This window comes from Sparus aurata, chromosome 3 (genome assembly GCF_900880675.1).
Source record: "Sparus aurata chromosome 3, fSpaAur1.1, whole genome shotgun sequence".
Lineage (NCBI taxonomy): Eukaryota > Metazoa > Chordata > Actinopteri > Spariformes > Sparidae > Sparus > Sparus aurata.
In genome coordinates, this window is record NC_044189.1 from 16890907 (window position 1) to 16912653 (window position 21747).

The 21747-nt window shown below is 42.0% G+C and overlaps 1 protein-coding gene across 6 annotated transcripts in view; it reads right to left on the bottom strand.

The window, feature by feature from the left end:
- Positions 1-21747, bottom strand: part of elmo1 (engulfment and cell motility 1 (ced-12 homolog, C. elegans)) — a 125134-nt gene that overhangs the window by 52573 nt on the left and 50814 nt on the right. For 3 of the 6 annotated variants that reach the window (XM_030411699.1, XM_030411700.1, XM_030411701.1), the window contains exons 3-16: positions 21366-21406; positions 20986-21058; positions 20807-20857; positions 20539-20708; positions 15709-15744; positions 13744-13843; positions 12257-12408; positions 12047-12125; positions 10287-10328; positions 9895-9945; positions 9385-9507; positions 7828-7956; positions 3586-3690; positions 1869-1977 (exon numbers count right to left, since the gene is read on the bottom strand). In XM_030411699.1, coding sequence (XP_030267559.1) covers positions 1869-1977; positions 3586-3690; positions 7828-7956; positions 9385-9507; positions 9895-9945; positions 10287-10328; positions 12047-12125; positions 12257-12408; positions 13744-13843; positions 15709-15744; positions 20539-20708; positions 20807-20857; positions 20986-21058; positions 21366-21406 — 1261 coding nt within the window. The remainder of the gene's footprint in view (positions 1-1868; positions 1978-3585; positions 3691-7827; positions 7957-9384; positions 9508-9894; positions 9946-10286; positions 10329-12046; positions 12126-12256; positions 12409-13743; positions 13844-15708; positions 15745-20538; positions 20709-20806; positions 20858-20985; positions 21059-21365; positions 21407-21747) is intronic. The other 3 variants (XM_030411703.1, XM_030411704.1, XM_030411705.1) reach the window with 3 other exon arrangements.

Sequence of the window (21747 nt, forward strand, 5' to 3'; positions counted from 1 at the left end):
ATATTTATGCATTCTTTGTTGTTTTTTAACAGCAGAAAAGGGTATGGCAGTGTCTTCTGTAACTGATTGTGTTAAAAAGGCATATATGATCTATAAGTCTAATATCGATTGCAAGCTTCTGAATCAAGTCAAATTGAAATCGTGTCATGTTGTGGCAGACTTTATGATACCAACAAACATCGTGCTGTCCATTTGCTGCCCAAAGAATCAATTCAATGATGTAGTGTGATGAAACTTGAGATTCATAGCCCTACAAACCAGGAGGATCACAATATGCTCGAGCAGAATTTGTACGTCTGGTTGCGTACTCTGTTCAGTTAGCTATGTGAAATCCTGCACTCAGCCCAGCTCTATTTATTTGAACAAGAAAGTCTCACAAAAACAAAAAGTCGTATTCATTATGCTGTACTGGCGTTCATCCTAGGGATTTTAGCTTTATTGCATAAGCTTTCAACTACATGCCTAGAGAAGCCTTAGAGATAAAGATGTTTCCCTATTTGGGGACAAGTCTGGTGGCTTAATCTGCATGTTGATATGCATGAGGTCAAAGAAAATATTTCTAAGAGAGACTAAAGTGGAGCAATTTCAGTCAGCTAAGAGAGAAGATCAAAAGGGCATGTGCAGTGGTGCACATTTGGATAAAAACTAATGAGACACTCAGAGTGAAAATAAAGCCCTGAGACCAACAGCACAGAAAAACAACATGACAGGCACAAGAAGATGCACACGGGCACACAGAATAGATAGAACCACCAGATCACTGAAGTGAGTAAAACTGAGAGCTCAGTACGTGTGTTCTCAAGTCACAGAACCACGGGAGACGTGGCCTGTCCTGCTCACCTGTCCCCTCAGCTAGACTCAAACATATTCAGCCAACCCGGCTCTCCAGGTCAAGGCACGCCTGTCAGAGAGCTAAATTTGAGTAATAGTGTAGACAGCATCTTTCGGGTTAAAATGAAATATATAAATCCGTTTGCCTTTGTTGCCGATGTGCTCCGAATTTGATGATGATGGGGAGGAAAGGTGGAGACATTTTGCATTAGAGCAGAGCAGAGTCTAGCAGAGATAAGAGCACATAAGAAAAAGGGGATGTGAAAATTACAACATGCTTGGAAATGTTAAATCAGTATTTCTGCTCCGTCTTATCTTGTCTGAAACCTAGCCTGTCACCTTTATCAGCAATGTTGAGGACAAATTAGAGAATCTTGATGAATGGTTAAGTATTTTCAAAAGGAGTGAGACACTATTCTCTCATGGATAAAAGTCTAATGTCCTTGATGCAATTTATAAAAAAAAAGAACTGTAGTCAAGTCTAAGTCCTCTATGAAAAACAGACACATGAAAAGGGCACATCAGTTTAAAACTGAGCTAAGAATGCCATCTCGCTCCCTACAGGGAGCAGCAGGGGTCAGTCTGGAGCGGAACGGAGACCAACTTGCCCATTTAAACAAGTAAAGACAAATGAAAAGGGCACATCAATTTGGAGTGGACGTGGGCACAGCATCTCTTTCTCTGCGCAGTGTGCCTCCCAGAGGCGGTATATTAGGCTGAAAGGGGCTCAATGGGGGCGAGGAGCATCACTAAATAATGAACTCCCAGCAGCACAATTACTGAACATAATGGCTGCTTTCATCTTAACAGGGATGGTGTGTGTACTGTGTGTGTGGATGTTTGTATTTGTGTGCACATACAGTAAGTAAATGCATCTAGTGGGTAAAGCGGTCCCTGAGCTGCTTTTCCTAAGCTCAAGATGTTGTGAGCAAAGTGAAATGGGATGAAGAAGAACTATCAGCAACAGTACACTGGAGTCCAGTGTATGTGTGTGTGTGTGTGTGTTTGCTGTTTTGTGTGTGCTGATGTAGACTTACGAAGTTCGCCAACTTTGAGAATCTCACAGAGCATCTTGGTCAGCTCGATGCTGCTGCGGCCGAACGGACACTCGTGCTTGTCTTCTCGACTACTGTTCTCCAGGACAATCTGAAACATACGCAATTAAATCAGGGCTATATCTCCACATCGATCAGTGGTTACAAGTCTGACATTTGGGTCAGAGTATTCTTATTCAAAGCCTCAATGTTTCTGAAATTTGGGTAAGATTGACAATAACACAGATTAACGACTATGCAATGAGTCTTTATGTGATATTTTATTAACATAGCAGTATGAAATTGTGTTGTCCTCAGTTTGTTTATTCAGTTCATCAATCAAGAAGATCTTTCTCCGCTGATTAAAATTCCTTCCTCAAAACTACATTGTGTGTCTTTAAAGGTCAGACTCAGGTTAAAAGCAAATACAGATTGTAATGTTTTGTACTGTTACAATGCAAATTAGTCCCTTGGTGTGTTCAGACTGAAAGCCCAAATCCATTTTTTGCACATCCAGATTGTATCCGGATTGATATTAAGGAATCTTGACAGCACAAAACCACATGAGATAGGATTTTTGCAAACCAGATCAAAACCAATGTTTGAAATGTGATTCAAATCAGAGTTTCAACAGATGCATCGCAGTCCCGACACTTTGCTCGCTCATATTGGATTTCACAGTATCTTTTGAGAGACAGATCTCATATAAGAAAACAAATCTGATTTGCCTGCAGTCTGAATGTAGCCCAAGGATCCCATGTTGCCTTAATGGAGTGACTTCCTGTAGAAAGTGTCACTAATAATAAGGAATCCTATATTTTTAGAGAGAAGTTTTACCTTGCAAAAAAAAAAATACCAGCATAAGAATTATTATAATTCTTTAAGTAATCTGGTGGCAACTGTAGACCGTAGGCCCCACTTTCGGCAGACTTGCTCTAAAACTTTCTGCTCGGAAGCCAACAAACATAAATGAAAAAGAAACAGAAAAAAAAAAATCACTCTAATTATGTGGAGGGTGGCAGTGCGCCATAAACGAGGCCATCAAGGTCCCAATCATTTCAGCTGGTGACAGTATAATTTGGGAAATTGGAGGCTGTGTTTTCTCCCTCTGGTCGACTGATAAAGGCTGAGTCTGCACAGTTAAGACATCTCTTTCCTCGCTGTTTAAGTTCCAGATGTTGTGAGAATTCCTCATTAACACTATCATACACACAGATTTTGCAGGAGCAGGCAACTGATTTTAAATACACAATTCTGATTACAATAGTGCTGGGCAGCTGCCATGTTTGGTTGACTTCAAACAGACCTGACACACTAATCACCGAACCAGATCCCATTACATTCACTGCAGTTATACTATATCTACAGCAGGAGTCTATTATCCAGGAGGATAAAATCGTGTCGACTGTCATGTGAATAAGACAAAATGCTAAAAGTCATTACACGGTTGCTCAGAGCCTGGCACTGAAAGAAATGGAATCATTTCTATTGTCTGGGCAGAGAAACTTCATGAAATGCAGTTTTAGCGGAAAGGAAATTTGGAAACGAGCCAGAAAACTACAAACAAGTGAATGAGCTGGAGGGGAAGACGGTTTTGGTAGGAAGCGAAGGTGACGATGAGAAACATAACACCACAGATATCACTGAGGAGTGAGTGAGTGTGTGTGAGTGTCTCTGTATGGGGTCCTAGCTGCATATGAAAGTGTACGTTCATGCTCACCCTGATGTAGGCGTCCTGGTGGTGCCTGGCAAAATACAACATGTTATCCAGGGCCAACATGCCGGGAGGAATCTGGGTGAAGTCCACAGCTGGATTCACATGGTTCTGAGAGACAGAGGAGGAGGAGGGTGACACATGGACTTAAAAACACCACACAAAATCTCTTTTTAACCCTTTTTCCCTTGATATAATTCCAGTGAATGTGTTCTTTTGCCCAGCACAAAACAGCAGCCAGAAAATCACACTGGGGGTTAAGCAGGCCAAACAGTTTCCTGCTTTTGGGGGAGCAATTCTGGGTTCAAGACCCACATGTAAAGCTGCCAGGTGCCCGTTAGTATGAGTATGAAGTTCGAAGAATCGATATTGACCTACATTGTAGATACGTTGCTGAGTGGTTACCTTTGTAAAGCCGATAACATCAAAAACGGCACCATGTAGTTTTTGGTGAATAATTTCAAACTAAGAATTTTAATATCTACAATATTAGTGAGGTAATGATACAAACTCAGAAATATTTCATTTTTCCATCAATGTATAAACAAGCTGTTCTCAGAGGAAAGAAATGGGAGAAAGGTGGCTGGGTCCGCCACGTAGAAACAAAGTCAAACAGTATGACATTGTGTTGTCCTTTAGGTCAGTTTGTTTATTCAGTCATCAAAACAAAGAGCCTGTTAATTTAGTTTGTTTAGGCATAAACAAATCTGCCAATGAAAATTTGGAAGACTTTTCATTAAAATTTCTTCCCCAAAAACTACATAGTGCACCTTTAAAAAACAAAACACCAAAAAACAGCATAAGCATTAGTCAGTGTTAAAGTTTAGACAAGGAAATCATCTTTAAGCATCATTCATGAATGAGGATTTGATTGATGGAGGCTTGGCATCATAATCAAACAACCCGACAACTGCGATCACATTAACATTCAAATGTTGCTAAATCCTGAATCGTACAGGGGAATTCATCAGCCTTTTCTCCTACTCATCCCCGCCCACTTGAAACCTGTGATCCGAAGTCAAAAACACAAATAGACTAAAGTTGGCATCTTTGCACTTTCACTTCCCCTCGTCTTGAGAGTCAGTGGGTTTTTGGAGAAGGTTTCGGTTAGATGTCTGAGGTATGGTGTGCGGTTAACACAGGATTCAGAGATTTCCCTTTTTCGTTGGTAAAACTCATGAGCAAACAACTAACAGAACCTTGGATTTACAGGTCACTGGTTTTTGTCTCGTCTATCCCCACCCAACCTCTGAGCCACAACAACAGCAACAAATTGCAGAAAAGCTTTTGTTCTATGATATTAAACATGTCAGGAAAGACCCCACGATTGGATGTTGAAGCTAGCAGTTGCTTACAAGTAGTTGAATTAGACTAAAGACGTTGTTGCGGATATTACATTTATCAAGCTGAGCATGGAGACACATCATCTCCCTTTTCTTGCATTTCCTAAATCAAACTTTACAACCTTTACATATTAACTTGCAATAAAGTGTGTATAGTATTGTGTAGTAGGTTTTTAGACAAGCTGCCCTGGATTAGATACTCTGCATCGTGGGCACCACCAATAAATAAATAACTGAATCATCTAAAGAAAACCGCACTGATGCTTTAACAACAGTTAGGCAACAAGCTGTTTTTCTTTTTCCAAGTCTTTGCAAATTGATTTTCAAAGTGTACTGAAATGAATAATAAATAAACAGCTGCTTGGACAAAAAGCTCAGCAGTAAAACAGTTTAGGAACTTGTGCGATGGTTTGCAAAACAGCCAGAGTCAATTCAAGTATACACACATTTTGAGAATGAACAAACCCAAAACTTTGCAATGACAACTAGCGTGCTCCGCCAGCCCACACACGACTGCGTCCTATAACATCTAAATATTGTATGAGATATGCAAATAGATGCTGCCTGTGCTGTCACAGTCTATCATGCTTAATTCCTCGGAGATACTGCAGAGAATTCGGTCAACTGATGATTAAATCCACAGATAGACATGCAAACGCATCATTCCGAGGCTCATCTTGAGCTTCAGAGGTGAGACAGGATGTTGAAGGAGGAAGCGACAGGAAGAGGAGGAAGGAAAGCAGAGGATGAAAGAGGAATGGAGGACACCGAGATCTGGCTCATCAGCTTTTGTAATTCTGCCTGACAGGAAGCAGGAGACTTATAGGCTTAAAACAGAAACAGACACCCAGGCACATGCATATCTTAAAAAATACCCTCGTATGGACAAGCGAGAAATATTCCAGCATGTGCCACAATCCCTTCTTAAAGAACCTGGAGGCAGACAAATTATCTCAGCAGTGATAAGGCCTATCTGGAGAATTATGACTCGTGTGTGTGTGTGTGTGTGTGTGTGTGTGTGTGTGTGTGTGTATGTGCGTGTGTGTGTGTGTGTGTCAGTGAGTCTGAAAGCTGTCTAGCACGGAAAGCAGACTAAGGATTTTAGGCTGGGTTTTCTCCACACCAGTGGAGACAAGGCAGTCCAATTGTCCTTATCTTTGCAGAGCACACTGCAGTGGGAGTGTGGATGGGAAGAGCCCCGAAACAGCTCTGGGCTTACACCGAGCCACAGTGGGTTTAGTTCAAGTTCTTATGCTATATTAGACCACTGTGTTCGACACGAAGTCGCACACACACACACACACACACACACACACACACACAGCCTCACATTTACAGTTTATTAAAGCATGCCTGCCTCAAGGTAGGAAGACGAGAGAATGAGAAAGAGAAGTAGTAAACATCTTGGGGAGAACGTGAGGGAGGGGAAAACGCCTGAGGAGGAGATATTGATGATGAGTGAGAGGGAACAGAGAAAAACACACTTCAAAGTTCAAAACTAAATCAAATTGCGTTTCAGGCGAAAAAATTGCACACAACGGGGCGCCTCTGTAACCGAATTGTGCCAAATAACTGCAAGACGCCAGCTCGACATTAGCTGGTGACCTTTGCTGCATGTCACCCCCCCTCTCCCCTCATGTCCTCACTGCTACTTCACCTTACTCTGTCAAAACAAAGGCATGAAAGGACCAAAAAAAGGCTTTCAACAAAATATAGGCGAGTAAAATAAATCATACTGGTCATGGTATGTAGAATTTAGTGGCTTCTGTCAACACAAACATAATATTCGTAACAATGAATAATAATTAAAACATAATGGTTTTCTTTCATTTAAAATCTCAATAACTGTTGTGTTTTTGTTACCTTAGAATGAGCCTTTTATATCTACACAGGAAGCGGGTCCTCTTTATGGATTGATCAATTAAAATCTGACTACAGCTATGAACCTTGCTCAGTGTTGTACCACGCCAAATAGGTGAAATCAGTAATTTTGCAGGGGGTTGTGACGCTTGCACAAAATGAATCCACTGTTTCACAGTCATTTCTTTCACAATGTAAGCTTATGTGAAAAAAAAACGGCATCACGTGACGTTGCAATTACATGGTTTAGTCTCTACAAAAGCTGGCCTCAAAGCCTGCTGCCATTCTTCACAAATCAATTGTTGTTGATTGAGTTGTTATTAGTGACACCAAAGAGATAAAAAAGTTTTTTTTAAAACTAATTGTGGCTTAACAAGTGAAGTATTCAGGGTTTCACAGAAAAAAGGGAGAAAAATAATCACAGATGTCTGGGGCAGAATTTTCTTTGTTTCCAACCACATGAATCATCTCACGACACATTTATCTTTATCTTATCTGACTCTTGGAGGGGGTGTGACCCACAGGCTGGGAACCACTGAACTAAAATATCCAACAGGACATAAACCAGTGAAAACGAGCTCCACCGCGAGCAGCTAGTAAAACGCTGCTTAGACACTGATGCATCAGTACTTTCCTGCAGAACGAGTGCTTTTACGCCTTATACTCTAATTATATGCTGATAAAACTGAACCGCTGCTGGCAGCCTAACTAGAAACACTAACACAACAGTTTTGAAAAAGTCCATGTAAATGATCTGAATACATCTTCCACCACTCTTCAAACCCTGTTTCTCTGGGTGTGCTGAGACAGATACACACACGCTTTAATCTGCTGATTTTGAAGTGAAGGACAATCATGTCCAATTAACAGCCGTCCTGTGTAGACTGGCTGGTGTTTTCCTCTCTGATCTTCAGTCCCGTGTGTGTGTGTGTGTGTGTGTGTGTGTGTGTGTGTGTGTGTGTGTGTGTGTGTGTGTGCCCGCGCGTGTTGTAGATCTGAGAACAAGTGTATTCATGAGAGCCCGTGGAACACGAGCCCAACTTACAATAAAGCCCAGCTTCTTGTAGTCACGGGTGTACATGGACTTGCGTTTCTCGATGCTGCCGCTGTTGTTGGGCTCCATCTCCATGTCGAAGGCAATTCTCCGCAGCTCAAAGATGATGTCCCTCTGAGCCTGCACACGCAGAGAAGAATATTAAAGTGCCGCTCATAAATCCATCTGTCTTTTCTTTTCATTCACCATTTTATAATTTAAACAAATGCTTCAGCCTCATCTCTGCTGTCTTGCGGTGCGCCCAAGGCAACCTGGCCGACAGCCATGTGTCTCCACTGTTTTTATTACTTGGCCAACTTAAAATTAACTGTTTTTTTAGGAACCTGGCCAGACTGGGCCAAACTGGTGCTGAATAAAAGATTAATGATTGTTTACTCCTGGCAGCTGGATCATGCGTGACTCTCCCGGTGGAGGATGCCTTTGTTTGACCTGTACCAATGAAATGTTTGCCACCTGGACTGTTCTCTGCATACCTTCATGCTCTGAGGTGACTTTTGCAATGTCAGCTACAGTTAGATGACCACGTTTTGACTGCTTATTATTCTGACTTGCTAATGCCTAAACTTAAAAGACAAGTGTGGTAATATTTATCTATCTATCTTACATCAGCAAATCCCACAAAAAGACAAAGCTACCGATTAATTAATCCTATAGACAAGTCACGGCTGTGTATCGTACTCCTCTGTGAAACAGAGTTCTATTGTTGTCCTAAAGCCACACAGTTGCAGTATGTGGCGTGTCTTCATTAAGATAAATATGGACACTGTTGTTTTGTTGAGTCAGTACCACATGCAAGTGTGCAGCTCAAAATATTCCCCCCACAAAAAAAAACCTATTTCCTCCTATTTGAGTAACATTTGCTATAAACTATAATGCCCAGCTGTTTTCAGAAATAACTCTGAGTTTCCCTTAAATTGAAAAAGATGCATATTTGTGACCTGTTTTAAAGTCTAATGTCTTGAGTAGGAGTGAATGAGTGCTGGGCTGAGAGCAACAGATCAGAAGCCGGGGAAGTCGAAAAGTATTGATCGATGGACAGACTAAAGTACTCTCAGTTTTGGTTTATGGGAATTGTTGCCGTTAGACGCATGGATTATCAGCAGCCTCACCCGTTGAGTCTTTACACATCGCGTTACTTCATTTTGTTGTGTGATTGATTGCTAATTAGTAGATCCAGATCGCTTTCTGCATAAATTGTCGCAAGACGTGTCTGCAATAAAGTGCTTGTACTTGCAATGGAGCATTTCACCGAATACTTATTCTTTCAGATAAGTTATATGGAGAAAACAATCACAATCGGTCTTGTTGTTCTCATTTCCCTCTATGTTGGTGTATTTACTGCATGCATCATACGTTTCCTTTGCTCTCTGAATAACCGACTCAGGCAGAACTAAGCCGATTCCACCCACTTCCTCTTGTGACTCCACCAAATCTGTGTTAATGACGTCCCCCGCTTTCTCTTTCTGGCATCTAGCCATTTGTCTATCCCTTCAACCATCCCTCCATCCCTGCATTTGTCACCCATTGTTCACAGTCCGTCACCCCCACCTGGTCCTGGGGATCCATCTTGGTCATCATGCGGTCCTCCAGCAGGTTGAAGGTGAGCACCTGCAGCACATACAGCTGGTGGGCCATCTCGTCGTTGATGGGCGTGGGGCTGCGGATCACGTTCTAAGTGGTGTGGATGACAAACGTAAGTCAGAGGATGTGCCAGAGGTGTTAGGTCCATCCAGAAGGGATGGGTTTCAGGATCAGACATGGATTTTGGAGGAAGATGGTAGGATATAACAAAGGAGAATAAGAGGATTTTGGAGTGAATGAGGAGGATTAGAAAGAATAACTCAGGTGTGGGAGCAGGAGAGGGAGGAATAAGATTTATCGCAAGGGAGAGGATGAAAGAGAGAAAAGGGGAACAGGTGTGATAGAGCGAGTTTGGTTGATAATCAGAGGCAGAGGTGGCAGATGTCATATTCCTTTGTGATATCACACACTGGTGCAGAGGCATAACCCCAAACAGAGACGGAGATAGAGGGGGGAGAAGGGCATGATGGGACTTACACTGAGAATGATGGAGCGCAGCTGTTTCTGGGCAAGAATATGAGCCATCTCCTGTAGGGTGGGGAGAGAAAAGGAGAGAGAAATAGACAGAGAGAAGCAGAGAGAGAGAGTGAGACATGTAAGGATTAGATACCACAAGATTCCAACAAAATAAATACATTTTTTTTTTTTTAGGTCTTTCTATGTTACAATGAGGAATGAATGCAGGGAAAATAAAGAAAAACTGCCACGGCACACTGCAAAAAAAAGCAGCGACAGGCCGTGACAAAAAAAAAATAAGGAAGCCATCCCAAAAAAAGGAACGCAATCTTAAAAGAGGGGATACTAAATGCACTAAGGGATGCCTTCTACAGTGCAAACTACAAAGTGGGCTAATCAAGTGGTGCACTTACTGTCAGGGGACAATTAAGGATGTCCACAATGTGCTCATCAAACTACCATATCGTGCGCAGTGAGGAAACAAAGTCAGAGACAGAGAGACAGAGAGCGTGAGTGAGTGAATGTAGGAGAAAGAAAAAAAAAACAAAAGAGTCTGAGAGGAGGTTAAAAAAATTCTGTTTCTGTCAGCAGTGCAGCTTGTGGAGGGAGGGGAGGGGGGGTAACGGAGTCAGCAGAATGGTGAGAGACTCATAATAAAAGCTTTACTGATGGTTGAGTCCTTAACACACTCTCTCTCTCTCTCTCTCGCTCTCACACACACTCTCTCACAAGACACAGACACACACAGACACACACGCACACACACACAACACACACACACTGCCATCTGTGCGATGAGGCACACGCAGCACAACCTGAGAACCAAAAGTGTCATTAGCCCATTGCCTTGTTTTAAATGTGTCACCTGTGATTGATCTGTGTATGAGGAACAGGTGCTGTCCCATAATTATAAAAAAAAAACTGTCTCCCTTCAGAAATCTGCTATAAACTAATATCACAAAAACCTATTGTTCACCTATCACCTAAAACAACCCAAGAGAGCTGCTTTAAGTTTCTGCTAGCCAGCGACTTGATTCTGATCGGAGCCTCAACAAAAGAAGCACTGCAAAATCTGAGTGTGCTACAGTCTGTATGCCGTGGAGCTGTGAAGCTCGCTCCTGCATAGTGCGTCTTCAACTTCGTATGCTGCATAGGAGAAAAGCTGCGGGTTAACATCATTCATTATTAATGTCACAGCACATCGCTGGACACTATGGTGCTGATATGAGGGATCATGTGATTAGCTTCCGGGGAGAGCATGACATAGGTTGGAGAGAGAGAGAGAGAGAGAGGAGAAATGAAAGCACGGTTGAGCACATGACGTCACTTTCTGCACTAAGGAGTGGAGAGAAGGATGAGTGGGGGGAAAAAGGGAGCTTGGTTGTGATTTTATACGAGCTTAAAGTTCACCCCAAAGTGAAATTTCAGTCATGATTTACTCAACCCCATGCTGATCGAGTCGAAGTGAAGATTAGTCCACAAAACATTTCTGGAGCTTCAAGGCAATACGCTGTCGTAGCATTCTGCTGCAACAACTGAAGTAGATGGGGACAAAAAAAACAACAAAAAAAAACAACTGAAAAAATGACGTAACACAGCTCCATACAGCTCGTCAGGTATAATTACAGAAATTGTAAAATTCATTCGAAAAGAGGTTTTTTACAACCTCAATGCGCAGCTAGTGCAGCCACGTCAGACCGGGTGCATGGTAGTGCTTTGAGCTTAGCAGCTACAGTGAGGAAAGGGTGAAAATGACGTATTTCTTGAATGAATTTGGAATGTCAGGGTTTCCAGAGACTTGGATTGTACCGGTCAAGCTGTGTGGAGCCAATTTATGTTTTTTTCCGGTTGTTTTATTATGTTTTAAAACATATCCAATCTACTTCAGTTGTTTCAGAGGATGCTGCAACACTTTTGGGTGAACTCTTCGATTAAATCACAGCTGTTCTAGGTTACAGTCTAATCTGTGATGTAGAATAAACACAAGACGAGTCATATACACACACACACACACATACACACACACACACACACACACACGCACAGAGTATAGTGTTACAGTAGAAAAATGCTGATGTGATCACATGTGAATGTACCATGTAAAGCTCAATGCGTCTTGAAAATGATGCACAGCTCAGTGTGAAAGTGCTGTGTGTGCACAGTGCAGCCTCACCTGTCTCTTCTCCTCTGGGGCTTTGAGGAAGAGAGCATTGATGACAGCAATAGTGTAGGTCTGAATGTCTTGATCTGTCCTGTAATTGGAAAATGGCAGAAATATGATTATAAACTACACAATGATCATCTTTTCATGTGGTCTGAAAGGCTTTTAAGATGGTTTAACAAATCAATGACCATAAATCCAGTTCATACTGATCCCCCTCACCCCTGAAGATGTGGGATGAGCTGTCCAATGGTGATCTCCTGTGCCACCTTGTGGTAAAGATCCTGACTGTTGAGCACCATGGACTCCAGGATGGCCAGGGACCGCTGCAGCACTGCCGTGTCCATGGCCGATTTGTTCACATAGCTGGCGATCTGCAGGAGGGACAGAGCAGAACACACCGAATCATTTATAAGGTGTCATTTTTACATGGTAATGGAGGACAGCTAAAAAAAAACTTGCTTTTAACATGTGAGAATAGAGATATATCTTAAAGATTGTTGTTGTGACGCTTTCTCTGAACAGTTACAGCTAATTATGTGTAAAATAAGAGATACCTCATCCTCCTTCTGCTGCTTGTAGCATGCTCTGAAATCTGAGGTGCAATTTTTGAACAAATAAATCCAGTTGTGTGGTATTTTTTAACATAACGTGAAATCTTACTTAAGATATAATAAATGCAAAAGATATCTCAAGCTGAGTAATGGTAAGCACCACAGTTAAAATATGGTGATATACGTTCTCCAGGCCAAAGTGCTGTTCGTAATGTCAACTTTATATTATTTAACAGCTTTAACTAAACCAAGATCATCACCAAACTGTATAAGACATTAAAGACACCCTCCACACATCTATTAAGGCATAGAGAAAACTGACATGTCTGTCAGACATTCAGTCATTGACTGAACCATGCCTTATTCCACGTCTTGATCTTACACTGATGATTTATATACAGATGCTTTGTTGTTAATGTCATGTTGTTAACATGTTCTGTTTTTGTTGCTGTGTTGTTCGACTCTTTTGTTTTTTTTTTATGAAATAAGGTGACTTGGAGGGCCATGAAAGGTCCCTTTTAAATCAAATGTATTATTATCATCATTATATAGTTTTTGCAAAAAAAAAAAAAAGTATAAGAAACACACTCAAAGCCTTAAAGTAACTCCTTCTCCCTCATTAGAAATTCAAGAATATATAAGAATTTCTTAAGTTCCTGCTGTCCTCTACTTCACTGTAAAGTTCACTCTCAGTCTATGTGAACTGGAGGCTTCAAGTTTTCAAAACACACGTGTCTGCTGATCACTGAACCACAAATGACTCCATAACGATTTGTGATGTCACAAATCCTGCTTGTAGCCCCGCCTCTTGTAATACAATTTTCAATGAGAACAGACAAACATTTCAGCAATGAATATGAAAACATCCTTCTTGTGTCAAACACTGCATGAACATTATTCTACACAGTGAAGCTCAAACATTCAACTGCAGGAACAAGAATAAAAACATGAAGGAGGACTTGTTAAATGTTACTGGCTGGTTTCATGACTGCATCAACAGAAAATACGAAACCTCCAACCTTACATTGACCCTAAAAGCCATTAAGTAACTATCAAATCAAACATTTTCCAGCACATACAGAAAGACAGCAGTATTATTTATGCATGTTCCTCACAAATCCCTGCTCTGTTAAATGAGACATTTTCCTGGCTGACCTTCTTGATGAAGGCCACAGAGAACGTGTCCCAGGAGACAATGCCGTGGTCCATCAGCTCCACGAAGGCCGTCAGAGTGAAGGACAGCAGGTCACCAAAACTACAAGACAACACACACGCACAAAAAACACACACCATAGCAAACTTCACTCCAGCAGATGGCTTGGACCAGTGTTTAGCTGCAAAGCCCAGATGGCTTGGAACATAACGAGGAATGAGCGGTCAGCAGAGACAGAGAGAGAGAGAGAGAGGTGGCGGGGAGCAAGAGAAAGGAATTCAATGCTGCGACCAGGCTTGCTGGAGAAAGACAGAAGTACAGAGACAGGGAGAGAGAAGGGGGAAATGGGACAGAGGTTTTGCGATGCAGTGCAGACAGGCTGGCCTTCAGGAGACAGCGGGGGGCCGTCAGAAGGCCAGCAGGAGCCAGGCAGCACAGTGCGGTTTTCAATCAGGATCAGAAAAAGCTACATAATAGAGTGAAGTCATGCAGTTACACAAATATCAGGGGAAATAAATCACTCCGCAAGAGTCACAGGAGGCCAAAGCAGGAAACACATTAAACAGCTGTTACATTACTGCTGGAAGTACTTGATGAGAAATTCAGGAATCATATAAAAATGGAAAGTTTCTACTTGCACGTAACTCAAAGCAGAATAGACAGTTCAAAGTTATTTCTGCTGTTCTTATGTTATAAAACTGTTCAGTTAACTTTATGTTTTTATATGTTTTATGGCTTTGACAATGCTGACCTCTACTGCTCTCAAGTGGGACTGCAGAACCGCCCTGGACTGTTCATTCACTCGTCCTGTTTTCACTGCTCTATTGCATTGCATCAAGGTACAGTGAGGATAAACATCCCACCTCAACTCTAAATTGTCACTTTCTTGTTTTATTAATATTCTACTCAGTGTCCCACCTGTTTTGAAATCAGGTTTCGTACAAACCTATCTTGCTGAAACCAAGAACTCTTATTGAGAACTGAGCAGTAAGCTGTTGATGCACTCAGGGTTAGGATAACTTAAAAAATAATTGTACAGTTAGCCTGTAGAGTTACTTTGAACATGACAGAGAAGTTCAGCAAAAAAAACAACAAAAACAAATCATACAAATAGAGGCTTTTCCTACATAGACGGAGGATCAACAGAGAGCATCGCTGACAGCTGTTGCTGTATGATAAGTGAATTAGAGACATCAGGTAAATGAAGTGTTAGTAAAACCGCAGCTCTAATTTGCTGCACAACACTACACAAGATCGCAGAGAACTGAGGTTAGTAGATAAGACTACTGAACGCAGACGAGAGTAAAGGAAGCCCTTCTGGGGGATGGATGAGGTTCCTAGAGGCTACTAGCTTATAATAATGAAGAAAAAGTAAGAAAAAGTAGCTGGCTCACAGACAATCCCCTCACCCTGTGTAGCACTGTTTCAGAAAGAAAACCAAGATTTAATTGCAATAGAAGTAATAATACATGTGGCAGCGATAGGGATGGGCGTTTGGCTTTAAAAATTATATTGCAAAATTTGAGGCTAGATTACTATACATGATATATATCTATATTATTTAATCTCCTCATAAGCACGTCCTATATTCTTTGACTGGGCGAAATATCTCTATATTTTTGACCCAAATGCCTCGATATCCGCCCAGCCCTAAGCTATAGTTAACATTTAATTTGAAAGAAATCTTTGGTTTACAAAGGTGCCAGTAAGTTTGTAGAGATAAATCTTGGTCTTCTTTAAGCCTGTGTTGAAGAATTAGGATGTCGTTTGAGACTGTTGCCCAAAACCACATGCAGAGATTTCAACTGGAAGCCTGTCGGTGGCTGTGTTATACGTGTACAGTACATGGATCATTTCCCATAGGCACTAGGGCCAGAGTCTTAATCATGCAGACTCTGCCAGCAGGTTAGAAAGAGCACAGAGCCAATGACGTTACCCAGTCGAGGTGGGAAAGGGGAGGGGCTTACCAGGGCTTCATTATCTTCTGTAGTTTCTGATAGCGCCTGCAAAGATTTGAGAAACTTTGCTGTCAAAGTCGGGAAACAAACAACCAAACGTTTCAGCCAGCACAGAGCAGGGAACAACACACATCACAAACGGGCGATTCATTAATTCCCTGAAAGAAGAGACCACACTCCACATCATAAAAATGAAATTTTATCGGATGAATTCAAACATAAGCAAACTCAGATACAATGTCAATATTTCACTCAACAAACACTTTCATACACCCACTCTGAGTGCGCACTTTTAACCAGTGACCAATACTCATTAAACATTAAAAGCTCGCCAAAGCAGAAACAGTTGAAAGAGCAGTTTTCGCTGCCAACCTTACAGTCACACAGCAAGCTCGGGTAGAGGCGACGACGGACAGAAATGATCAAACGGCGCTTTCATTTAATGAGAAAAAAAGGAAGAAAAATCCAGGTTTTACACCTCAAACACCCTGAGTGACAGGTGCACGGTATGTACCAAAAAGAGAACAAACCCTTCTCTCCAGGGTTTTCAAAGTCTCAGACTGTTCCCACCCCCCTCCCCCCCACAGGGTGAAGCTTGTGGAAAAAAAAATGTTTTACCTGCTTAGTTTTGCTCAATTCCTGGATGCCTATAGGATTTTGACTATGTTATCTTATCCCACAGACACTCAAAAATCTGCACCAACAACATAAAGAGGTGTGTCGTCAAGCACTTATTAGTTTCTGACTATGAGGGGGAAAACAAACGGTGAAATTCCACAAAACTAGCAAATCTATAAACTTTATCTCTTCCACCAAATCACACACATTTAGGCTATTCTATGAGATCTCCTGATGTTAGCTAATATAATATGTTTTCACTTCCATTCACTGAGCCCCACCTGAAGGTTCAGTTTGTATCAGCCTAGGTAGGCCCACCTATCTTTGTAGTCTCCTTGTATGTGCTGTAACCAAATGGTCATACATACCGCATCATAAATGAAATGCTGCAATAATTAAATTACACACAAATGAGGAAATAATCTGATTGACAAAGAAAGAAATAGCTCAGCTTGATACCGCCCTCTCGCTCTCTAGTGTGAAACTGCAGGGCTCCAATATCGACTATTTAATGCATCAAAGTAGTGACATTTTGAGTGCAGTGTTACAAAAAAGTCACTATCTTGGTGCATTAAATAGTGGATATTGAGCCCTGTGCGCAATGTCCCCCCCCCCCTTATTGTTTGACTCATCACCTACACTTTTTGGTTTGGGTGTGTTTGGACACTCCAAAACATACAAATACAAAATTATTTATTTCCCTAAAAAGTAGTCCCAATCAAAATGCTCGACAGCCAGTAAGAGACCCTTCCACTATTTTTGGTTTTGGTTTATTTGTTTTGTGTTCCAGGATGTGGATAGATATGATCGATGTGACTTACCTATTCCAAGTAAAACTCTCAAGTATAAGGGAAAAAAAGCACAACCCCCCACCCCACCCCAGAAAATAACCGAAGAAAACAATAAATCGATTAATTTCTAAACAAAAATGACATTGTGCTGGGGTGGCAGCAGAGTCAGAAAACCCACAAACAAAAAATGTCTGAATGTTAAGAAATCACTAGAGGTAAGTAAGAGAATGTTCCTAAAATCTACCTACCCATCATTTTCTAAAAGTAATAACGCCTCATAATAAGCTGTTTGAAGTTGCACTGCACATTCTGCACCCTTCCCTGTGTTGAAGCACATTCATGCGCTAGTTCCATGTTTCGGTCAGTAGAGGTCGCCCTCTGCCTTTGTCTCGTGCAGCTCATGTGGGCAGCTGATTTCCACATGAATACAGCGCATATCTGGCAGAGGCATTAGATCACAGCCCAGCTCTGCCCTCGAGAGTCTCCAGCACTGAGCCTCTTGAATAATTACAGTTCAAGTTGGTTTGCAGCACACTAATGAGTATGTGTGTGCGCGCTGTGTGTGTGTGTGTGTGTGTGTGTGTTTCAGACACCGATACCTTACCGCGTGTCAGTGTTTCATAAGCTCCTTCTGTTCAGATGGAAATACAGCAGAACCACTCACTCACACACATGCAGAGGCCACTTTTAAACTCTCCAGTGCTGAATAACGGCTGCGGTGGTAATTCACATAGAAATATATTTAATGCAAGAGGCAGCAGCAGAGAGGAGTCAACATCGGGGCTGCTGTGATGGCTCCGAGCAGTAAGATCAAACAATGTCAAATATTTGCTAACTTCAGAACTATATGCAAAAAGGAAGAAGATGCCTCGCACCGATTTCCTATCAAGTAGTGAAAGTGAGCGTAATGCTAGAGACGCCTCTGCTGCTGCTGTACTCTGAAACAGGAGCTCATTAAGTGTTTTCTGCTGAGGAGAAGAAATGAAATATCTGACCGGAATCTGACCTTTAATGCACATGCGAAGCACTCAGGAGCACCAGTGCCGCAGTAAGAGCCTATTTGACCTTCTGAATGTGTGCGTTTACAACATGACTGTGTCCTCATGCGAGCAAACAATTCTTCAATCTATCTTTTTCTATCGCAGGGTAAAAGGGATGAATAATGAGTGTTGCATGGGGCAGAAAACGAGAGAGTCCCGGCCGGCTGGCTGCTGCTGCCCTCCCTTCCAGTTTGCACCGTATGTCTGCTTCGGTGCGGGTGTTCGTTTGCTCTCCTACTGTAACTTTCCTCCGGGTTTTTACTCTGACTGGAGTTTTGCACACACACACACACACACACACACACACACACACACACACACACACACACACACACACACACACACACACACACACACACACCCACACACACACCTCCCACTGGCATCACGGCTGAGAAACTCCACCTCAGCGAAAAATGTCCTCACTTTAACCTTCAGTTGAGACGGTCTCCAGGGCCCTCCACACGGCGAGCTTTTGGATCTGCTGAACAGTCCAAATAGGAGTGCAGAGCTCTCATCTCGGTTTTGTGTAATATCACTATCATGGCCAACAAAAGGCGAACAGGAGCCCCCGGGCATGCTCTTCACAAGCCAGTTCTCCCCTTTTCACACTTGGATGACACCTTGATGAGCGTGTTACGGGGTACGGAGCCTGCTGTGGAAGCAGACAGCCTCTGCGGGCTCATCCAGAGCTGATGTTGACCCCTAAAAAATATACAGGTATACTACACAGAGGCAGAAATCTGTAAGGTCAGGCTACTTGTCCTTTATCCTACAATCCTCTGCACCATGGTAGTTAAATAATGTTAAATAAACAGCTTACGGCTACAAATTATTTTAGCACAAACATTAATAGCTTCTTTTCACTAGCTGTCAAGACAAATGTTCTCATTGTCACACTAAAGTCCTATTTGGATAAGACTTGTTTTCTCCTAGGGACCTCGGGTAATTTGGAGTAACTGCAGAGGACGTCTGTGATCTTAATCTCGTGTGAATCTGTCAGTAATTTGTAAAGTACAAATTCCACAGATGGCAAATAAACAGTCCTGTATAAATCGGCACCTTGGTGATTTGAGGTTATATTTTCTGTTTTTTTTTGCTGAACAAGTGAAATGTGACTGCAGCTCATAATAAGGTGAACAGCAGTCGACAGCTGTGCTGTGAGATGGGCTATTATCATATTTTTCCTTCCTGAATATCGTATTAGATGATATTATCTACTTTCAAATTACAGTGTTTTGTTTTATTTTATTTGTATTTTATGTTGATTAGCAGTATGACTAAATAAAATACTGACAAGTTGATATGCTGTTCGCTTCTTCACAAACAACACTTGTTGTAATAAAATAAATATATCAAATAAGAACTTTTTTTTGTTTGCAAAGAAAGAACTACTAACATAATACGAATAGCAGACAATATGAGGTGCAGCTACCCTGTCACTGGTTCCCCTCCCTCTAAACTCAAGCGGGCCGGCCATAATGAAAAATAACACTGTAATATGTTTTAATTAAAATGTATAATAATTACAGGTTAAATGCAGTCAGACTTGTTCCTCTCATGTGAAGAATCAGACAGCTGTTTGATATTGTGAAATATATTGCATCGGGAAATATCACAATATTTGATAATATCAGGGCCAAGCCCGCTGTGAGATCGGCCATATTGACTTTTTATAGCGATGACAGAAACAACAAAATGCTGTTCGGCCACAAATCATCTTTTACTTGATCTAAACAAGAGCAAATCAACTCTCAACTACATCAGTAAAGTGGCTGCTGGAGAACAGATGCTTTGCTGCTGAAAGCTGCTGTTACACAGAGCTTTGACATCACATTCAGGTGATAATGCGCCACATGAAACACGCGGGATCGGAATACTAGCCCTGTGCAAAAGGAGCCTCCAAGTGAATATATGATTGTAAACAAGACTGCTTCAGGAATGGTGTATAATGAATTGTGCGGCGCAGTCTGATGCTGACACTTCTGTCAAGTGTTGCAGTGTTGCTATGAAATCCTAAAGATTGCACAGTTCCAACAACAAAGACATCTGCAGAGAGCCAGTCGCAACACCTAATGCCCAAGTAAAAATCCAGTTCAATGCAGTGATTTAAGGAGTGTTACTAAACTAAGGGCAGATGACTAATCTGCTTTGAACTTAACCAATCAGAATGCACAGTGCAACTCCAAAGACCCTCTGGACTCAAACTGACCTCAGACCTGTGTAGGTGCAAAACTCATCGTATATATTATCTTGCAGTATCGTACACCAGCCTTCTACTGCTCCCTATTTTCCCAGTCAAACCCATCATACAGGAACAAGAAGTTAGGGGATATAACACAGCAGTGACGGAGGAAATCCAAAGCAGAGAATGAGATGGACAGACTTACTCAGTCCCACTCTCCACCATCTGTGTGAGCAGGGAGATGCCGTCCAGGTTGATGAACTCTTGGGCGAAGGTGATGTCACGGGACGCGTTGGCCAGGTCCTTCAGTGCCTCCAGTTTGGCATCCATGCTGGACGACTGGATCCGCTCATGAAGTCCGACTGCAGTCTGGTACTAGGGTGAGAGAGGGGAGGAGGAGGAGGTAAAATGCCTTCTGATAATAATAAAAAAACATTTTCTGCCTGTGCATCCACAGTGATCATTTAACTTACAGGAGAGGTGGTCAGGCGCAGGATTGAGCCGTTCTTAATGTCATTGCGATTCTGTGGAGATTTACCAGGATGAAAGCAGTTAGTGAGCACTTGAGGCATTCTTTTTTTTCTGTACCTTGGACACTGCTGCCTGGAGCAAATAATAATAATTAAAAACAAAACTAAACAGATAACCAAACCTTTTCTGTGATGTAGAAATTTGTCGCGTCAGCAATCTGCAGAGCAAAGTTTTCATGGTTCCCCAAGGACCACCTAAAGGCCATTGAATGGAAGGAGAGGGAAAAAAAACATTGCATAATTGGTGTTAAAGTGGAGAACATCTTAGTGTAAAATACAGCTAATAGGATTTCAGTGTGGGGAGGAGGAGGGGAGAGAGAGAGAGAGAGAGAGAGAGAGAGAGAGAGAGAGAGAGAGAGAGAGAGAGAGAGAGAGAGAGAGAGAGAGAGAGAGAGAGAGAGAGAGAGAGAGAGAGAGAGCGAGAGCGAGAGATTGGGCTTTTGCAAAAAGCCCAGGAGAATTATTTTTCAAATCCAAATGGCGTGCATTTGTGCAGACTCACCCCTCGCACACTTCTTTAATGATGGCTGAAAGAGGCTTTTTCTGTGGAGAAAAAGGCAAAATTACATTTAGTCCACAGTCCAAGCTTGAGTTCCTAAAACAACAGTCAACTCTCAGAGAGCTGCAATTACTTTATATTACAGGACTGGCACAATGAGAGGCTGTTCCCCAGGAGCCTGTGTTTAACTCTCCGACTGCTCATGTGGGATCACCGACCATGTCTGTGGCACCACGTCATTCATTGTTACTGTATGTGAAACTGCTTCCAGATCAGCTGCTACACGGTGGGAGAAAGTAACTCAGTATCTTAACTCATTCACTTTTTTACAGATACAGAGTTACTTGCCAATTTCATGCTGCTTTTACTTTACTGCTGTTCCACA